We start from the raw sequence: 21,212 nt of genomic DNA on the forward strand, positions 1-21,212 counted from the left end.
AAAATAACTGATTAGAGTTTTAATAGTATGAAAGTACTATTGTATTTGGCAAAGATAATTGATTTCCATTGTGGAGCTATTTTTGTAATTGAAGGCGGAAATAAAAATGTATTTGGCAAAGTTTCTTTTACACCGTAGGTGTTTTTTGAAGAGATTTCGTATACTATCAATCAGGAGGAGTCCATCCAATTATCTGATCTTCATCGTTGTCACCGGTTTTATATAAATATTGCTCCCACATGCACTGCCAGATGTAACAAGAGCGAGGTGGGACAACGAAAGAATGATTATACACTGCTATACATTACTATACACACACCCTCATTTTGAGGAATCAGGTATATCGAAAGATGAATCTGATCCCAAGCATGACATTTCGTATACTATCAAACAGGAAGATTTCATCCGATTATCTGATCTTCATCGCTGTCACCGGTTTTATATAAATATTGCTCCCACATGCACTACCAGATGTAACGAGAGCGAGATGGGACAACGAAAGAATTATTATATACTGCTATACATTACTATACACATACCCTCATTTTGAGGAATCAGGTACATCGGAAGATGAATCTGATTCCAAGCATGACATTTCGTATACTATCAATCAGGAAGAGTCTATCCGATTATCTGATCTTCATCGTTGTCACCGGATTTATATAAATATGGCTCCTACATGCACTGCCAGATGTAACGAGAGCGAGGTGGGACAACGAAAGAATTATTATACACTGCTATACATTACTATACACACACCCACTCATTTTGAGGAATCGGGTCTATCGGAAGATGAGTCTGATCCCAAGCATGACATTTCGCATACTATCAATCAGGAGGAGTCCATCCGATTATCTGATCTTCATCGTTGTCACCGGATTTATATAAATATTGCTCCTACATGCACTGCCAGATGTAACGAGAGCGAGATGGGACAACGAAAGAATTATTATACACTGCTATACATTACTATACACACACCCTCATTTTGAGGAATCAGGTATATCGGAAGATGAATCTGATCCCAAGCATGACATTTCGTATACTATCAATCAGGAAGAGTCCATCCAATTACCTGATCTTCATCGTTGTCACCGGTTTTATATAAATATTGCTCCCACATGCACTGCCAGATGTAACAAGAGCGAGGTGGGACAACGAAAGAATTATTATACACTGACATCGTGTCCTCTGCATGTCCGTCCGTCTGTCTCCCCCTCCCTCTCTCGACACCTGTCACTGTCTCTCCCCCTCTCCCTCCCTCTCTCTTTCTCCATCTCACCATCTCCCCCGCTCCTTATGCCTCCCTTCATCCCGCTAAGAGTTAACGAGGAATCTAACTCGGAAGAAAACGTGTGTCAACGTTCAAGCCGCATCGATACACTGGTTCTCGTATGATCATCGAAGTTAAGCGACGTCGGGCGCGGTCGTTCCTTGAGGCGGAGAGGCTCGTACGTCACGGAAAGCCGAACGCAGGCCCATCGGCCCCCTCTCCGCCATGCCTTCCGTTGGGGAACGCGATTGATTGGCTGTACTTCGCTTAGTTATTACAGGAAATTTATGCACTGTAGGAAAAAATGGTACAGGACTTTTCGACTCCTTTTTCAACAAGGATAGCGCTGTATAAACCGTGACTACGAGTTCTGTTACACCCTATGTATAAGTACATTCTATAAACCTATATTAGAGGTTTTGCTGCGCGTGGGACATTTTCCCTAAGTCGGGAGCCTTGGACTTCAATCCACATGTACCGATTCGATTTTTTCCAAGTTTCTTAAAACTTTTATAACCTTCTGTTTTATTGTTCATGCCATTTTGCAATCCCTAAGATGATATCTTTTGAATATCAATTCTCTATATTTGTGTCTTTGTTATCAGTTACTTTTATTAGATTATCGACCCAAATGGTTCAGTATTTCGAACTTATTCACATACTGTACCGTTTCGCATACTTTCGCGTACTCCACCCATTTTACTTTAGTAATAGGTATACTTATATCTAAAAAGTGAACTTATTTCTCACACATTATTTGTAATTATCAATACTTTTCCTGTTAGTATTGTAATACTTTTTACAGAGCTTGGCGGATGGACAGGACATTGTCGCATTCCCGAAAGTACATAGCTGGTTCTTTAGGGGCAAAATATGCCGAATCAGTAATTACTCTTTTGGATGTGATGCATAATGAGTCTAGGCCCAATACTCCGATGATTTGTTTATTGAGCATGGGATCAGACCCAACACCTAGCATCGAACAATTTGCAAAAAGAATGGAAATTGAATGTAGGAGTATCTCAATGGGCCAGGGCCAAGAAGTGCATGCACGGAAATTGTTGCAGAGTGCAAAGACCGAGGTGCGTTCGAAACATAGTATTAACTAACATATGATGCAAAAAGATAACATGATTTATAGTAAATATACTGCCCTTCCGCTATCTCTCTAAGTCGGATAACAGTTTATGAATTTATAGGGGTACTGGGCATTATGTCAAAATTGCCATTTAGGATTGGAATACATGAATGAATTAGTCAACTTCATTTTGGAAATGGATAGTCCTCATCCGAATTTCCGTATCTGGATAACTACGGAACCACATAAAGATTTCCCAATAACTCTTCTACAAATGTCTATAAAATTTACATACGAGCCACCTCAAGGTAAGAAACAGGTCTACAGTTACGTATGTCTTTTAACACTTAGCCAATTACGCGCGCCACAGCGAACTGTACATTGGCGGTCATGAATGGCTTCCTCATGTACATGGTGCACCCTGGTGGTGGTAACGTAAACGTAACGTAAAAAACGAGCTCGAGAACTTATGTACTTGCGGTACCTGGTGTACAATAAACTGTAAAATAATTAATGTAATGAAGGGACTTATTGAACAATAACAATGAGTACGTTTAATTAGACGCGCATGTCTAGCAAACCCTCTAATCGCCTATTCCTGATTCTTGAAAATCACTCGTAGATCTAAGGCACGAAACTCGGTGCCACCTCCTCGGTTGTTCTATGACCCTCATAGAAATCGGAAATTTCAACCCCTAAAATTTTTGTCCGGGAGAATTCCGTGCCACCTCCTCGGTGATTCTATGTGCCTGTTACAAATCGCAAGAGGTGGAGCAGGATCATAGAACAACCGAGGAGGTGGCACAGAGTTTCGTGCTACCTCCTCGTTTGTCCTATGATCCTGTTAGAAATCGGAAATTTCAACCCCTAAAAGTTTTGCCCGGGAGAATTCCGTGCCACCTCCTTGGTTATTCTATGTTCCTGTTACAAATCGCCAGAGGTGGAGCAGGATCATAGGACAACCGAGGAGGTGGCACATAGTTTCGTTCCACCTCTGGCGATTTGTAATAGGAACATAGAATAACCAAGGAGGTGGCACGGAATTCTCCCGGGCAAAAATTTTCGGGGTTGAAATTAAGAAACTCGGTAGAGTTTCGCGCCAAATACATATATATAGAGGCGCGAAACTCAGACCTAGTCATTATCTGCGATGTTCAGCCTGGCGTGTCAAACTGGACAATGAATGTTGTTTTTTGAACCTCTTGAATGAGTAAAGTCAACTTTAACGAGGTCATCGAGAGTGGATTTCCAATTTCTAACAGGATCATAGGACAACCGAGGAGGTGGCACCGAGTTTCGTGCCTTAGATCTACGAGTGATTTTCAAGGATCAGGAATAGGCGATTAGAGGGTTTGCTAGACATGCGCGTCTAATTAAACGTACTCATTGTTATTGTTCAATAAGTCGCTTTATTACATTAATTATTTTACAGTTTATTGTACACCAGGTACCGCAAGTACATAAGTTCTCGAGCTCGTTTTTTACGTTACGTTTACGTTACCACCACCAGGGTGCACCATGTACACGAGGAGGCCATTCATGACCGCCAGTATACGTCTTCTACCGCGCTCGGGCAAACCAAACTACGCTGTCACCGCGCGTCAAACGTGTTGCTAAGATCAAAATAGGAGATCTTCCTGGTCGGTCTTGCAGCGACACAATTTGAAGTGGGGAGATCTCCCCGATCGGGCGTGCAGCAACTTACTTTAAAGTGGGGAGATCTCCCCATTCGTAACGCTGACATGACATACCCAAATGACGGTCTTCCCAAATGTTGTCTCTAAATGTTCTCGAGAACTACAGAGAAATCGGTGCAGTGTTTTCCAAGATTATCGCGTACGGATAGACGGATGTTGCCTTTCATATATATTAGTATTTTTTAGACCCGTCTTGCATTTGTTTATAATTTCTATTAGACAGGTATTAAGCAATACGTTATTTTCTTCAACTTATCCTCATTACCGTGTCGTTGAGCTGACGGTGGGATAGCAACGGTTCGATGAGCTGCTCCGCGCTAGAACGCCGAAAACTACAAAATTAATTAACATTTTCATGCGTCAGTGAGTTTCCCGGTGCGACGGAGCATGAAATCCAAACATGTTCTTCGCATGATCATAAGAAAAATATTCATAACAATCCGATCTGTAATCATGAAGATATGTAAATTATGTACATATTTAGGACGAATTATGATTATTTAGTTAGATATTATTTTTGATAATACTTACTGAATCGGATTAACTGTAATGAATAATTATTTATTATTAAAACTAAGGAATGAGGTCTGGATTACTTGCTACATACAGCGGAATGAATCAGGACATATTAGATCAATGTGACACTCCGCAATACATACCACTCGTTTACGCTGTGTCCTTTCTACACTCAATTGTACAAGAACGCAGGAAATTTGGACCTCTTGGCTGGAATATACCATACGAGTTCAATTCTGCTGACTGGTTAGCATCTTGCATGTTCATGAATAATCACCTCAATGATTATGACCCTAAGCGCGGAATAAGCTGGCAAACCGTGAGGTAAATAATTTCCTATATTTGAATTGAAATAATGTATACTTATTTTTTATTCGGTTAATAGCATTTATTGATGATCTTTGTTGGGCGCAACAAATCTGTGGTGTCATCGATATAGTAGTAATCGTCAATGTTTGTCTTAGAAACATCCAAGGATACTTATTATCCAAAGTGAAAATAATTATACAGTGTGTCCCATTTTAATTAATTTAGGCTAATATTTCATAAACTATAGGAGAGAGTGAGTAAAGTTTCAGTAAAAAGTTGTGGGGTTTGAAGGTGAAAAGAAAACGTAGGTCGGGACTTTCACTGGAAGGTCATGTCTCGAGATCATTCCAAAGTTAACTTCTTTTTTGTTAATGGAACGGACTACTTGTTATACCGAAAATCGATAGAGCGCTTCTACTATGTGGAGATGTGTGGTAATAAGTGGAGTTACGTTGACCATAACAGGTGACGAAGGTCGAAATATGTAGCCATATATGAAGTCTGGTTGGCTTTAATGAATTGCATGAAGGTTAATCCAAAAGAAGAGCTCCTTTAACACCGAAAATCGATTGAGAACCAAATTTTATGTTAAACGATCAAGATTCGGGATTGGATGGACCCCCGTTTTTTTGAATGACTGATTTTGCATACCATCCATTAGCGCCAACTGGACTTCTCTTATAACGACATCTTTCAACTTTTATAACCCGTTGTGGTCTACGTAACTCAATTTATTACCACACATTTTCAGGTAGAATGGACGCTCTATCAATTTCCGGTATAAAAAATAGTCCTTTCCATTCAAACCGAGATGTTAACCTTGGAATGATTTCGAGACATGCTCTTCACATATAAGTTATGACCTGCGTTTTCTTTCTCTCATTACACCCTACAACTTTTTACAGAAACATTTTTCGATCTCACAATTTACGAAATATTAGCCTGTAATTATATATAGTGTGACGTAATCCACTTGAGATGGGCCACAAAAGGGCACTTTCGGGGTACCGGTGACGCGGAAAGGGCCTCACTCATTCACGCGTATCACGACGTGAAAATTCGGCGGACGTCAGGTATGTCTTTGTACTAAGACGAAGCAACAAATTCACAAAGTTTCCGAGCGAGGTCTGGCTAGCTCAGAAATTTTCTTCGTATAACACGGAGAGAGGAGGTTCAGGCCGTTTATCGAACTCTCAAAAAATTCGTTTCACATTTTAACAAACTTTTATTACATAACCATGCCCGCTCCGGGCTAATAAGAACCACGAACAAAAGAAATTAATTAAACCGACGGATACAAAGGTTGGGCAATCCCGAAAATAAAAGGAACAAAAAGAAAATGCCAATGAACTCAACGGATCACAACGACGAAGAAAACGGTTGTAACTTACACTTAATGGATTTAGCCGCGCGGACTCGTGGAAACGGACTCAACGACTCGGAACGGAAAATGATGTAGATTCAATGGAATAAATGAACTCACTTTCGATTCGAGGAGGCGGACTCAAAAATTAGAACAGCCTTGCAGTACCTGCACGCGTACGCGAGCTACGTGGTCAGAACTCACGGGTGTTGCTCCCCGGCCTATTCAAAAAAAGGAGAACGACTATGAGGTCACGACACCAAATTCGGAATCTCCTCCTCTGGCCATCCACCGCGTGAATCGGCCGGTGACGCGCCAAGATTCAGCAAATCGCCTTCGCGAAATCTAAGAAATATCGCCTACGTAAAAATAGAGCAGAAGTCGTCAACGCGAAATAGAAAGAAAAGGGGGCGTCTACGCGTAAACAGAAAGAAAGGAGGCGTTTACGCGCAAATAGAAAGGAAGGTGACAGAGAAGACAAGCGCGACTACGCGAATGGAAAAAAAGCGACACTCAAAAGGTAGACAGTCGGTACGGCTGAGGTACGGAGGAGGAGACCCAACTGTTAGGTACCTTATTCGATGCTGGAACTCGCCCCTCCTCAGAGTCTTCGAATTTGTCACAACCTTTGCTTCACAAACTTCTTTCGGAGTGAGGCAACCCTTGTCGGGAAGAAGAAGAAAGTCCACTCCGGGAACCCTCTTAAACGGTGTAGGGTCACGGTCGCATCCGAGATCGGTGATTGGCCCTGACCCCTTAATGGGATTTCTTGGTTCAATTACAAGCGCAAAAGCGACCGAAATTCAAGTTTTCGACGTGATTCGTCCCGTGCAGTGCAGCGACCAGGGTTTTGCCGGCGCGTGACCGGTTTATGTTAAAACGTCGATTTTAGGGCCGTGGTGTCCCAGGGCGCTTACCGGGTTTCTCCACGAAATTCTCCCCGAGATAAAATTTCTAGCTCCTGGTCTCGGGGTGCCGCTGTAGTATTACGGTCGTCCCGAGGCTCGTTCGGGAAGATGTGACCTCGGGCAACTTGACTGCCGCGCTGCCGCATGTGTCCAGGTGCTCAAGGGCGCTAATTACCGCTGTGACAGGTCGGTCCTTTAGGGCTCCTTCGTTCCCATTGCCTTTTACCAGGCTGCGAACAGGACTTGCTTTGACGTGTACCGCGGTCCGGGCGGTTGGTGTCGACGGCGACCGGGTGGGTCGCAGTTGAAGTGGAAGTAGAAGAATTCAGGTTACATTTCAATATGTACGAAACCGTCAGTCAAAGTGTCCAACATGCGTTTACTCCCTGGTTCAAAAATTTGTTTACTTATGGACAGAGATCCAGTTTTGTTTTTCACTAAATATTCGTATTAACAAATCAAGATTCTGATGGATATTGATTTTCAGATATATGTTAGGAGAGGTTCAATATGGCGGTCGCGTGACAGATGACTACGATAAAAGACTTCTTAATACACTTGCAAAGGTGTGGTTTTCCGATGCACTGTTTTCGGAAGGATTTACTTTCTACAAAGGATATAATATTTTGACTTTCAAACAAGTGTCGGACTATTTGAAAGCTATTGAATCTATGCCCAGTGTTGATCCACCTCAAGTATATGGTCTTCACCCCAATGCAGATATAATGTAAGAATCGTTTTTATATTTTGAAAAATAGATGTAACGTTATAATTAAAAAATAATGTGGATAGAACATACGTGTTGTATAAGTAATGATGCTGTAATTAAATTCATGACGTATTGAATATTATAAGTGAAAGAAGGTGATGGCATGAATATTGCTACCTAACGATGACATTTTTTGTAAAAAGGTATCACATTTCACGAATCATGTATGATCGTATATGAATGTATGTAATTATTTTTTCTCGAGTATTTTCACGCATTCGTGTGGATCCGGAATATGTGTCAATATACATATATTATTCACACGCTAAAGTATTTTTAAATGTCGTTTTGCGGATCATCTAGGATGCGTCTTCAATGTTCGCGTAGCCAATAGCTTATATAATATAAATTCTATAATTTATTTAATTTAATCAATTTATAGACCTTCCGAATTAATTTTTACCGCATGCTTGTGAAGAGCATAAACTATTCGTTTTTAGAATATATACGTTTTAATTTTAGGTATCAAACGAATACCACCCAAAACGTATTGGATACTATAATATCTGTTCAGCCAAAGGAAGCAGGAATTGGGGGTGGAGAATTAAGAGAAGTCGTTGTTACTCGACAAGCTAAGGAAATGTTGAATAAATTACCCCCCCCTTACGATATATTTGCAGTAAGACGAAGGTAAGAAATTATTATAAAACACAATTAATTCTATGATATTTATGACCGTATGACATTACATGTTGCCCTTACAACATAATTCTTGCAATTATATAAGTATCTAAGGTCGGTTCTCGTCCCGCAACAGTAGCTGCCTGGAGCGTCGGTATTCGCGACTAGGGTCTGGGTGGAGTAAAAATAGTCGAGGTATTAAATGGAAAAATAGCAACGGTTCATTCAATTGGGCTGCGGCTCTGGCGGCTCTGCCGTTGGGATTTTCGTCGTAGAGCTGGAAGGAAACAAAATACGCGTTACTACGATTCGTCGCCCCAAATGGGATGACGCTCGAAATATGTAATTGCTACTCGATCTATCGCGTGCGCTTATACTTGCGATCCTAACTTCGTATCAAAATCTGTCTCGCTTTATATCGTCTCGTCTTATCGTGAATTTACTCGGGACCGTCTGGAGTCTATGTCTCGTCTTGCGTTCCTGGGTTTGAGAAGCTTCGAAATCTGCACTCTGGGTTTCTTCCCACTGAACAGGCTCAGAAGTCGCGTTTCCGGAGCTTCCTTTCCGCTCGGTTGGATATTTTTATATGCTCGTCGCGGGCCGTTTCGCTTTCGGGAACGGGGAACCTAGGTGTAGCCTCATCGCGGCCGCTCGTGTAACTAGTCTGTGCGTGTCGGGTCGCCCGTGTTCTGGCGCCGCGTGCCATGCCGGGTGACACGGCTCGTCACAAACTAGTTATTAGAGGAAATGTATGCACTGTATGAAAAAATAGTACAAGACTTTCCGACTTCTTTTCTAACAAGGATAGTGGTGCATAAACCGTGAGCACGAGTTCTGTTACACCATGTATGTATTACTTTCAAATACTTATATAGGGGAGCCGACGAAGGCTCTCGAAGTGTCGGTAATGTCGATGCAGGAACCTGTATCCAAAACCGACACTACCTATCTCCTAGCGACATGTCAGGAATGGTACCTGTATCTACAGGGGACAGATATTCATCTTGTCCATTGGACCACAGAATTAGTTATCGGCCGCGGCCGACCGCACCTAGAGACGAAGTCTCCCTAGCCCCCCCATTTCTGGGGGCTTGTACTCCTCCTGTCTGTATTTTTACGTCCGCACCAGACGGCGCCCACGGACGCGGGATTAGGATACGCCCAATCAGCGCGTCAACGCCGTAGCGAAGACTACCGATACGCTTTTCGGCTACACCGGTGGACGGGAGTCTATCTATCCTCCTACCAGCTCTGCAGTGCTGGTTCCCGAGTTGTGCACCTCAACTCACAAGTCGGTCGAAGCCTCGCCCGCGTTTAGGGCTTGGAAAAACCCGAATGCTTTGGGACGGTTGTCTCAAACCCTGGGGGAGGGGCCAGCCAGGCCGGGGCGTACGCGACGTTCTCCCCTCAGGGAGGCCGCTTGATCCCGACCCGTTGCCTGCGGGGAACCTCGAGGAGGTCCCTCCCCTGCACCCGCGTGGTGCGAGCATTCGTGCAAGGCCCCAACTGAGACGCAATGCTCCAGCGTGGGTTCGATGGAGTTTTCCCGGATTTGTCGGATCAGAAACTGTATCTTTCGGCCGGTACTGGCTCATCCTGCCTTCTTATTACGGTCAGCGACGCCGGCTCCGCATCTGCACCCAGATACCCGGGACACAGGGCGGTTTCCCGGCATGCCTGCCGTCCTGTCGGAGGTGCTCTCCCCGCAGAGGCCCCTTTTCCGCCTGTAACTCTAGGGGGAACAAGAGTACGATCAACTTCGCAGAGCGAGCGTCTCTCATGATTCCCCAGTAGCCATTTGCCGTTTTGTTATGGGTCATGGGGACCCGCATCCAGCCTCCACCACGAGGAGGTATATACAGTTGGCTCTTGGCCGTGTGGGTCGCCAGCCCACATCGTTGCCTTCTGGAGGCCTCCATTGGACCACACCATCAATTCGGTTGTTGAGTCGCGAGAAAGAGTTTCTTAGGGTTTCGGCGTTATCGAATCGTCTCCTTCTTCGCGGTCTCCCACCAAATTAATTTTGTACGACTAGTTCTGATACAATACAGGAATAAATGATTTTATTATTACTAGTCAGCAATATAAACATGTATGTGCAGTTATGACAATTGCAATACTTATATAATGCTAATGCTAGAGCGCTATGTGGCTCGTCTGATCGGCTCGACTTATGCAGTTGGATTGTAAAAATGTATCGCAGATGCCCTAAGATTTTAAGTTTGCTAGGCGGACTAAAACAGTTTTATCTTAATTCTATTGGTTAAGTAGATGGAGTCAAACTATTCTTTTCTTGAATTCTATTGGTTGTCATAGAACCCTGCAATTCGGAGAAATGGTATGAGTCTCAACTAGCTTGTAATAATTTAAGTCCTCAAGTGGGCGAGGATCGGTTGGACCTCCATTGAACTGAGACATTGAGAGATAATGAAGAGTTTCGGCACCTCTCTGAAACCTTTTAGGACACTGTGCAGATATCCTTTAGCATATTTTCCCTGAAGACTTCCAGATGTGATGCACGTGTTACAAAAACTTATGGATGCTATTGTTCGACATTCAGAAAAATTAATTTCACAGTGCCTTTCCTCTTAACTATAAACTATGAATATGTTAGACCTAACAGCGGTAATACTTGTTTCCAAATTAATACACATGGATCATCTCAAGTTTTTTATCTAATATCTCACAAACCGAGGTGCATTGGACGGAATCTCTTTATGATCTAAATAGGGTACTGAGGCCAACATAAATAAAGACAGATAATTGACATCTGTGTCCCTGTCCGCGCTTGCTCCCTTATTTTATTGGAAACCTTTTCTTCATACTTTCCACCGTTCACAATAAATAAAATCACAAGTCAATATCGAATAATTTTCAAGGATGATCTCATCCCGTTAAATTGATTTCCGGTGAAAACAATCATTAGTCACGTAGACACACTCTAAATATTCTCAATGTTTCAAAATGTATTGAATTTTGAAGGTGAGAAATTTCACTCTTAGTATTTAGTCATCTAAATAACAAAATCTTCATTTGCAATAAAGAATAATTGTTTTGTAATATTTTACTGAATTAAATACATGGAATACTTAGTACTATAGATCGTGGAACTTTTATGTTTCAGACTACAGGAAATGGGTGCTACCGAGTCGATGAATATTTTCTTAAAGCAGGAGGTTGATTGCATGCAGATTATTCTTAAGCTGGTAAGGTCAATGTTAAAGGACCTGATTTTGGCTATAGAAGGAGTGATCATTATGAGTGAGGTGATTTCATGCTACTGACACTTAATATTATAGTTTTTATTAAAAAACGGAATATGTTTCCGCCACAGGTTGCTAAGCTGGAGCTTTTATTACAAAAATAACTGTTACTGTTATGGTTACATCCATACTATATATTATATGGAGTAAAAAGTTAGGAATAGTTTAGTTGTCAGAACAATACTTCTGTAAAAACCTAGAGTAATGCATTACCGTATTACATAACTGTACTAGCTACCTCATAGAAAAAAGTAAAAAATAAAATCTAATTTCTTATTTATTACAGTACAACTTTTATTATTGAAAATTGGAATTTCTCTTTTTTGGTACTTGGTTAAAACTAAAGAATATTCAGTTTTGCACAAAGTACTTTTGTAATAAATTCAAAATAATACAATCATCTCCCTAATGGTTCTAAAAAGTAACGTTTAGTCAATTTAATGATATACGAAAGAAGAATGAGCACAGAATATATGATAATAATTATAATTATATATTTTTACAAAGATACTAGGCTTTCAAATTAAAAAATGTAGATGATAGATATTTTTTAATTAATTAATGTAATCCATTCATGTATAAGTTACTGGACGCCAATATACTGTATTGTTACAGGAATTAAGGGATACTTTAGGAAATATGTACGATGCGAGAATACCACAAGTGTGGGTATCATGTTCGTGGGAATCGTCGACCATTGGATTTTGGTTCACAGAGTTACTGGAAAGAAACAATCAGTTTCATCGATGGGTTTTTGCTGGGCGCCCTGCTCTTTTCTGGATGACAGGATTTTTTAACCCTCAAGGTAACACGTACCTCAAAATTGTTGTTTGATATAACTTTACTTTAATTGCGGAAAAATTCTGGAGATTCAGTTGACGATAAGTATGAGATACTCTACAAAAACATCTTCCGTGTGAAAAAACTTGCGCCACGTACATTTTATTGGAAAAGTTTATTTTAGAAAGTTGTATCCATGTGGTGACTGATCGCACGAAAACAATGAAATCAGTTACTTTTGCCAAATAAACAGTATTTTTGGCAGTTTTCAAAACCAGCCCGATCAAAATCACTGTGTGCGCGGAATGGTTGGAACACCCCCTACTAAAATCAGAAACCAAATTATACAGGAATATCATGATAGCCTCTCTGGCGGATATAAGCGCATCACGAAAACCTTTTATTGAATTCGGTCACAATTCTATTGATCAAACATACATCGCGAAATCCAGGAATATGACGAATCTTGCTCCAGTTGCCAAAAACAAAAATTGGTTCGAATAAAAACCCGGGAACCTATGATAATATCGGACACAACCACGGAACCCTGCAAGAAAACTCACGAAAACCTTTTATTGAATTCGGTCACAATTCTATTGATCAAACATACATCGCGAAATCCAGGAATATGTCGAATCTTGCTCCAGTTGCCAAAAACAAAAATCGGTTCGAATAAAAACTCGGGAACCTATGATAATATCGGACACAACCACGGAACCCTGCAAGATAATATCAATAGACACCGTAGGCCCTTTATCACCAACTCCGTCTGGAGACCGACACATTCTCACCATACAGGATAACATCACAAAATATTGTCTGGCTGGAGCGATATCTAAGTTAAGGTGAAGTGAAACACGTTGAGGAACTTGATCAACGTCGATAAAGAAGATTTTTCTAAATGCCTACGTTGCCGTCGTTCGTTTTTATATCGACAGCTATACCGAATTATATTGTGTATTGTCCCAAATGGCATACTCCACCTGTCGTTTTCGTACAATAATTATAAAGAAATCGAAGTAAAACTCCAGAAATCCTCTGGATTCATGCCTTCTGGGGCCCTAATTGACTGCAGTGGTACCCCCGCGCCATCTGTGATTTCCAGGTCAATTAAATTTTCACTTCGAGACCTCGTATTACCATCGTTTTAGCAAAGAAGTGCATACAACACTTTTTTTGCCTTTATCCTGTTCAAATGCGAGTTTATCGATTACCAGAGTGTTCTAAATTGTCGTAAAATTGTCCTGACCGTTTCGATTCTCATATCAGAGCCTTCTATAATTGTATATTGATCGAAATATGAGAGCTCGACGGCATTTTGGTTCTGGTCTGGACTAAGTAAAAAAATTTTATTGAAAAATCCAAATTTTGAATGTGTCAGGACAATTCTTAGATAATCAGGAGCGATGTGTCAAAGTTTCGGGCAGTTTGGTCTAATACCCTTAAAAAAAAGTGTTGTATTTGAATCGACTGATTTGAAGGATGTTTCACTTCACCTTAAGTGATATCGAAAGAGATCACGTGTTAATGAACAGCTAATCGGGATACAATTAAACAAGTGTACCCACTAAGGTTGGAATTTCGACAATGCGGTCCAAATACTGAATACAATAGAACATAGTGAAAGTTTATATCTTATTGAAGACTAACATCTTATGATTGTTTTTAGGTTTTTTAACAGCAATGAAACAGGAAGTTACAAGAGCTCATAAAGGTTGGGCACTTGACAACGTGATAGCCCATAATGATGTTACGAGATACGCCCAAGACGAAGTCAAAACACCTCCCACAGTACGTAAATCGTGTAACTTAAGGTGAAGTGAAACCCGTCGAGAAATTTAATCGACGTCGGTAAACAAGATCTTTCTAAATACGTACGTTGCCGACGTTCGTATTTATATCGACAGCTGAGTCGAATTATATTGGGTATTGTACTGAATGGCATACCCCACCTGTCATTTTCGTACATTAATTATAACGAAATCTAAGTAAAACTCTAAAAATCCTTTGGACTCATGCTTTCTGAGGCCCTAATTGACTGTAGGGTGACACCCTGCGCCATCTGTGATTTCCGTGTCAACTAAATTTTCACTCCGAGACCTCGTATTACCATCGTTTCAGCATTGAAGCGCAAAAGACACCTTTTTTGCCTTTATCCTGTTTAAATGTGAATTCATCGGTTATCAGTGTGTTCTAAATTGTCTCGACACTTTCGTTTCTCATATCAGCGACTTCAATAATTGTATATTGATCGAAGCATGAGAGCTCGATGCCATTTTGGTTCTGGTCTGGACTAAGTTAAAAATTTTGTCTCAAAAATCCAAATTTTGAATGTGTCAGGACAATTCTTACAATTAGATGATCACGAGTGATGTGTCAAAGTTTCGGACAGTTTGGTCCAATACCTTTAAAAAAAGTGTTTCATTCGAATCGACTGATTTGATGGGGGTTTCACTTCAACTTAAAACTACTATAGTCGGACATTTAATCATAATTTCACTTTCATTTTTAACTATATACAGTAGTATTTACGTCTACGCCAATATATTGGTTCAAGATAAACACTCACTATCTTAAGGTGAAGTGAAACACCCTTCAAATCAGTCGATTTGAATACAACACTTTTTTTTAAGGGTATTAGACCAAACTGTCCGAAACTTTGACACATCACTCCTGATCGTCTAAGAATTGTCCTAACACATTAAAAATTTGGATTTTTCAAAAAAATTTTTTAACTCAGTCCAGACCAGAACCAAAATGGCGTCGAGCTCTCATATTTCGATCAATATACAATTATAGAAGGCTCTGATATGAGAATCGAAACGGTCAGGACAATTTTACGACAATTTAGAACACTCTGGTAATCGATAAACTCGCATTTGAACAGGATAAAGGCAAAAAAAGTGTTGTATGCACTTCTTTGCTAAAACGATGGTAATACGAAGTCTCGAAGTGAAAATTTAATTGACCTGGAAATCACAGATGGCGCAGGGGGTCCCTCCGCAGTCAATTAGGGCCCCAGAAGGCATGAATCCAGAGGATTTCTGGAGGGTTACTTCGATTTCTTTATAATTATTGTACGAAAACGACAGGTGGAATATGCCATTTGGTACAATACCCAATATAATTCGACCCAGCTGTCGATATAAAAACGAACGTCGGCAACGTAGGCATTTAGAAAAATCTTCTTTATCAACGATGATCAAGTTCCTCGACGTGTTTCACTTCACCTTAAGTAAGAACGGAGGCTGGATCGTGATTCCCTCTCCTTCTCTTATTTTGTTATTCAAACGCTTGTGCTTTTAGTATAACAATTATAATCATTTTCATTTTTTCGAATCGTGATGTCTCGTCTATTAGTGAAATATGCGCGATGGAGGTACTTAAATAAAATTAAATACTTGGTTATTCAAGGAGGGCGTATTCGTGTACGGACTTTATCTCGAAGGCGCTGGATGGGATAAAAGGAACAATAGGCTTTGTGAATCTGCAAATAAAGTATTATACGTAATGATGCCGGTCATACATATATATGCAAAATATGGCCTACAGGCGAAGAATCTTAAACTGTATGAGGTACGTATATAAACACGTGTATTAATCTTCTGCTTTCGTTGTATTGGATTTGATTAACTTTACACTGCAATGCTATGCTTTGTTATTTCTTTATATTACTTTCTGCACAGCCCTGGTAGCATATAATATTTCCTAAATATTGTTTCGTAATCTTTGCTAAATATCTCAAGCGACAGATTTTTTAAGATGTCTTGTAGATTTCATTTGAAGATATCCAAAATGTTTGTCGAAAGTCTCAATGACATATTTAGTTTCAATAATTTAGAAACGTGTCGAAATTATATTTTTTATTTTATAAACATAGACTACAGTGGTACCCCCGCGCCATCTGTGATTTCCAGGTCAATTAAATTTTCACTCCNAAACATACAATAAAGATAGATTTTCTACTTTATGATTATTATCGGATACTTCATTTGATATTAAAAAGCACGAAAAATTTGTGCAACATATTCGTTTTGCTGTTTTATTATGGGAGCAAAACGTGTGATTTCGATTTTAAATATTTATAAATCGTTAAAAATGTATTCGGCAGATGGTATTTAAAAACACTTATATTAAAATGGAATGAAATGTTTCTGTGTTTTTGTAAGAAACAATATTACGGAAAAATATGAAGCTAATATTATACAAATATTATAAAAATAATATTCTATAGTAAATGTTTTGCAAATATTTCAAATGTCTGTTAAATATTTACAAAATATACGATATTCGTTAAATATATAGATAATATAAGATAAATATGTTGTGCTACGAGGGAGGAGATGATTCTGTTTCTCTCTACTAGATATATAACAAAGAGAAACGAATGACGTTAAAATGTATGTTTAATGATAAGAAACGGTTTGGTTTTTAGTGCCCTGTCTACAAAAAACCTAAACGAACGTACATTCTTCTCATTACATCCCTTTGGTTGCCAACATCGAAGCCCCCAGAACTTTGGATCATACGAGGAGCGGCTCTACTTTGCGACATTAAATAATCTTATAGTATCTGTTTTCTAGACGTTGTGAAAATTGTTTTCTGTGATTATCTTTTCTTTGTAAACGCATTAAGTGTTAAGTAAAATTGTATGCCAAAATTGTTGTCAAATAGATGAAGTTATCAAGGTATTCTATTTTACTTTACTTCCTACTTTAAACATGCTGTTAAATTAAGTAATTTATTCGATTTCATACTATTTCAGCTTAATAATTCAAGGCAAGGCAAAAACAAATTTCAACTTCAGAGCATTACAGGACGGCGTCGGTAAACGATTTTTAATTATATGGCTTCAAAAATTTAGAAAACTAGACTAAGAAATTACTACAAATTTTAATTCAATTCTACTCCGTTAAAGTAATGAGGAATTGATTTTTTTATACCTGCTGTTTGTAATTGTCCTATGATGAGGGCGTTTTCAACCCTTTGCGGATGACACTTTTCCACTATAAAGGCTTTTGGGTTGCTATCTGCAGACATTCGTCCGCAAAGGGTTAAATATACAGGGTGTTCCGAACTTAAATGTCAAAACTAGATAACATATTGCAGATTGATAAAGTGAGAGGAAAAAGTCTTGTAGGCATTTGCTCGATTTTGCTTCTTTTCAAAAGAAATTACATGGCATTCATCTAAGGGGTTTTTAATGGTAGGTAATAATACATTGGTAGCATACAAGTACACGCGCTGATTCCCAAACAGAATAGTGCAGTTCAAAGCCCGAATCATTGTTGTGGTGCACAAAATATCACCAGACAAGGTCCAACGCACTGTATTATGGACTGCCATAGCTAGGTGAAATGCTTGCATTACTGCAAGAAGTCAACATTTTCAACATTTTCTGCACTACACGGAAAAAAGAGAATGGCCAAGAAAATCACAGTTGTGGTAATCGTAACCCTATTGCAAGGCAAGATACGGGACAACCTTGAGAGGAAGTTGCATTAACCAGCATAACATAGTAAAAACAACATAGTAAGGGTTACTTCACCATTTAGTCAAGGTAACTACAAGGAACGAGTTGTTCTACCATTGTGCATAGTTGTGAATATTCATTAAAAAATTTACCGTCGACATAAAAAAATCAATTATTATGATTACGAACGCTGTACTTATGTTTCTGTCCGTGTTCTCATACATTTCTTTCTCAAGGAGTAAAATATCAATAATTGTTCGAAAATGTGGATTCTTGACGATGACTTTCCTTTTCCCTCTTCTTCGGTAAAGGGTAGGCTCATTGTATCTTAAACGTAAAGGATAGTAACGGGTCTTATATTGTAACGAGCTGTGTGTCTCGGACCAAGGCGCCTGATGCCGAGCCACACGACTCGTATAGCACTACGGCCGGCCGCGCAGCCCGGCGACCGTTTCCCGCAAGCGCGACAACCCACGGCCCGCGCTCTCTCGCAAGCGTGCAAGCCTCCCGGGCACTATAAGAGGCCCGGGAAAATAGACCAAGTCAGAGTTGTAGGAAGGTAAGAAACCCGCCTAGATTCTCAAACCTGATTCGCAGGACGAGACCTCCAATCACTATAGGCGCGAATTCGCATCTCCGAAGATAATTCCGACAAGAGGCGTCACGAACCGAACTTGTATATCGTGTCACCTCTCCGACCCAGGAATTCGAACAATAGGGTTTGAATCATTACCGCAACTAACATATAATTCATATTGTAAACAATTAGTATTAAGTACGATCCCGTTTGTATCCGGTCTGCTCCCAATGTTTTACTTTCAGACCTGAAGCAACCGATGTACGTCTAATAAACTTTATTATTGTTACCAAAACCTGAGAATATCTTACTCCACCCAGGCATTACCCCTCGGATATTCAAATGCTCCGAGCGGGCCACTGTTGCGGGAAGACACCCGAACGTGGACCGCGGCGCGCGAGGTAGCCACATAACTCGCGCCCTCGAGTTCTATCGTTATAATATGTACACGAGCAGTCTGCATCGCCTGCGAGAAGTTTCGCCACCTGGCGGCGCTGTCGAAACTAATGGAGCCAAATCATTGTTTCTGCAATCACATAGGCAAGTTTAGAATAACCTTGCAATGGGTAAAACCTTACGATGATATGTAGCTACAGCTCCCAGATAAACCTTCCATTTTCCTGTGCGTATTCTAACATCTTCATGTAGTTAATATTACCATATCAAATGGTGATCACTCCTGCACCTTTTAGGCGCACCGCCATGGATACAGTACCTATTTGCATGGTTACAGTTCCCATTCCATGTGGTAAATATCATCATTTGTGTGGTTTTACTTCCCACAGTATTTTAACCATGTCGGTATAGTAATTGTTACCAAATTATTTTTTTCTGTGTAGGCAAATGAGAAATAGTAACTTCCTGATTTAATAGCGTTTGTAATTTTTTCTGAAAGAAGAAAAAACCAACGAATTCCACTAGAAATACTCAATTACATGTAGTATGTTAGTCTCCTAAACGTTCCCAATGATTTTATATTTAAATTGGGGCATTTATTCCGGAACACCCAACATGAAAGGACCTGTAAAAGAAAAGAATGCTTTCTATTCGATCCTAGAGCAATATTTTTATTTCCCTACGAGCAGAATAATACAATTGCAGTATAGTAATTTCGTAATCTTACAATAATAAATATATAGATATTACATTTACATAATCTTGGGATTGAAATATACAATTACACGCTAATTTTATACGCAAGGCATCAAGTATTAATTCGATGATTATTAACGACCGATGATCGTTCGCTGCCAAAGAAGTCACAAAGACTAGTCAAAGGTACAAAGGATTTACGAGGACATAATTAAAAGCACCGCGAGTGTAACCGAGATACTCGTAACATTTGACGGGCAGTACCTTTCTCAAAGTTCTTCGATTAAGTTAGACCTCTCGTTTATTTTTTAATACAGTGCATATTCTAACGGTGCATGAAATTCTCAACGGTCATTCTCTTAATAGTTAAAACTTGAATCTTTCCATATAAGGGAAGATAATCTAATACGCAAAATCATTTTTTTCGCTGATTTACCTTTATCGTGACAACGTAAATACTGAAAAGATTCTGTAAAAAAAAGGAGTATACATGTTGTGTAACGAGGCGCCAAATTATTAAGATAATTTTGTCACTTGAACAACTATAATTAAATCAGCGAAAGTTATATTCTTCATCGGTTGTATTAAGGTACTTTAGGGTAATAAGGCGTATCATAATTTAAAAGGCCTGTAAAATGCTAAAATATAAAGTATTTAGGGAAGAGGAAATGAGGAAGGAGTACGTGAACAATGTTTATTTTAGTCACAAATTATAAAAATATAATACAATTCTAAACAGAAACGTAATTGAATAAATTGTCGTAAGATGCTTCTGGGTTTTGTTACCCGCACGGGTGGTTTATAAGGTCTATGGGCATCGGTTGTAAAATACAATCTATTCTGCACATTCATTTGCACAGTCAGGGCAAATTATGTCATCAACATCCTCGAACGTTATCCTCAACTATTCTTTACGAAGCTATTTCTTCCACAGGGCACATTGCTGCATATCAGCAACCCTATTGTTTTGGTAAAGGCGGCGGTACCAGTTCTCTGCCTTCTTTGAGGTGCTAGGTTTCATTTCTTTTATGTGTTTCGCTCAGTTTTTGTAATGATGTTGTATTTACTATAACTAGTCAAATATCACATAACAAAGGTCTTTTTTGGAAAAGACTTTTAGTTTCGCTGTTACCCTACGATTGGCCTTATTATCCGTATGGTACAATTTACATGTTTAGGTAATGATTTCCGAAGCAGCTTTAACTCTTCAATAAAATTAATATGAGAGTATGTAGAGAAAATCATAAGGTACTATGTACGTACTAGAAAGAACAATATTTTACAAAACGTTGCGACAAGAAGTTTGAACGCTGCAACCAAATTTGATAAATTTCATTCGGCAATATTGCGCATCAATCATAGCTTATTATCGATTCGTCCACAGCCTCGACAATACACACAAAGGACTCTTGATTGTGGTACCGACTGGCAGAGGAAGCCATAAACTTAGTATTTTTATTCTACAGTGAAAAATAAACATGGGCCTTGTTACC

General features: G+C 39.6%; 2 protein-coding genes across 2 annotated transcripts; both read left to right on the forward strand.

Moving 5' to 3' along the window:
* Positions 1 to 2,078: 2,078 nt before the first annotated feature.
* On the forward strand, positions 2,079 to 11,901 carry LOC111674086 (dynein heavy chain 5, axonemal-like; the record flags this gene model as incomplete). The annotated part of the gene is made up of 7 exons (XM_023433165.1): positions 2,079 to 2,355; positions 2,473 to 2,659; positions 4,627 to 4,888; positions 7,632 to 7,871; positions 8,376 to 8,543; positions 11,659 to 11,800; positions 11,869 to 11,901. Coding segments are annotated over 7 exons (1,309 nt in total), but the record flags the coding sequence as incomplete, so codon positions are not given.
* Positions 11,902 to 12,463: 562 nt separating this feature from the next.
* LOC111674085 (dynein heavy chain 8, axonemal-like) lies at positions 12,464 to 17,183 on the forward strand. Its single transcript, XM_023433164.1, has 4 exons — positions 12,464 to 12,602; positions 14,247 to 14,368; positions 15,992 to 16,153; positions 17,013 to 17,183. The coding sequence occupies exons 1-4, from the start codon at positions 12,578 to 12,580 to the stop codon at positions 17,136 to 17,138; spliced, it is 435 nt and encodes a 144-aa protein (XP_023288932.1). The 5' UTR covers positions 12,464 to 12,577; the 3' UTR covers positions 17,139 to 17,183.
* The last annotated feature ends 4,029 nt before the right edge of the window (positions 17,184 to 21,212 follow it).

Source organism: Orussus abietinus, unplaced genomic scaffold (assembly GCF_000612105.2).
Source record: "Orussus abietinus isolate OABI.00-Male unplaced genomic scaffold, Oabi_2.0 scaffold528, whole genome shotgun sequence".
NCBI lineage: Eukaryota > Metazoa > Arthropoda > Insecta > Hymenoptera > Orussidae > Orussus > Orussus abietinus.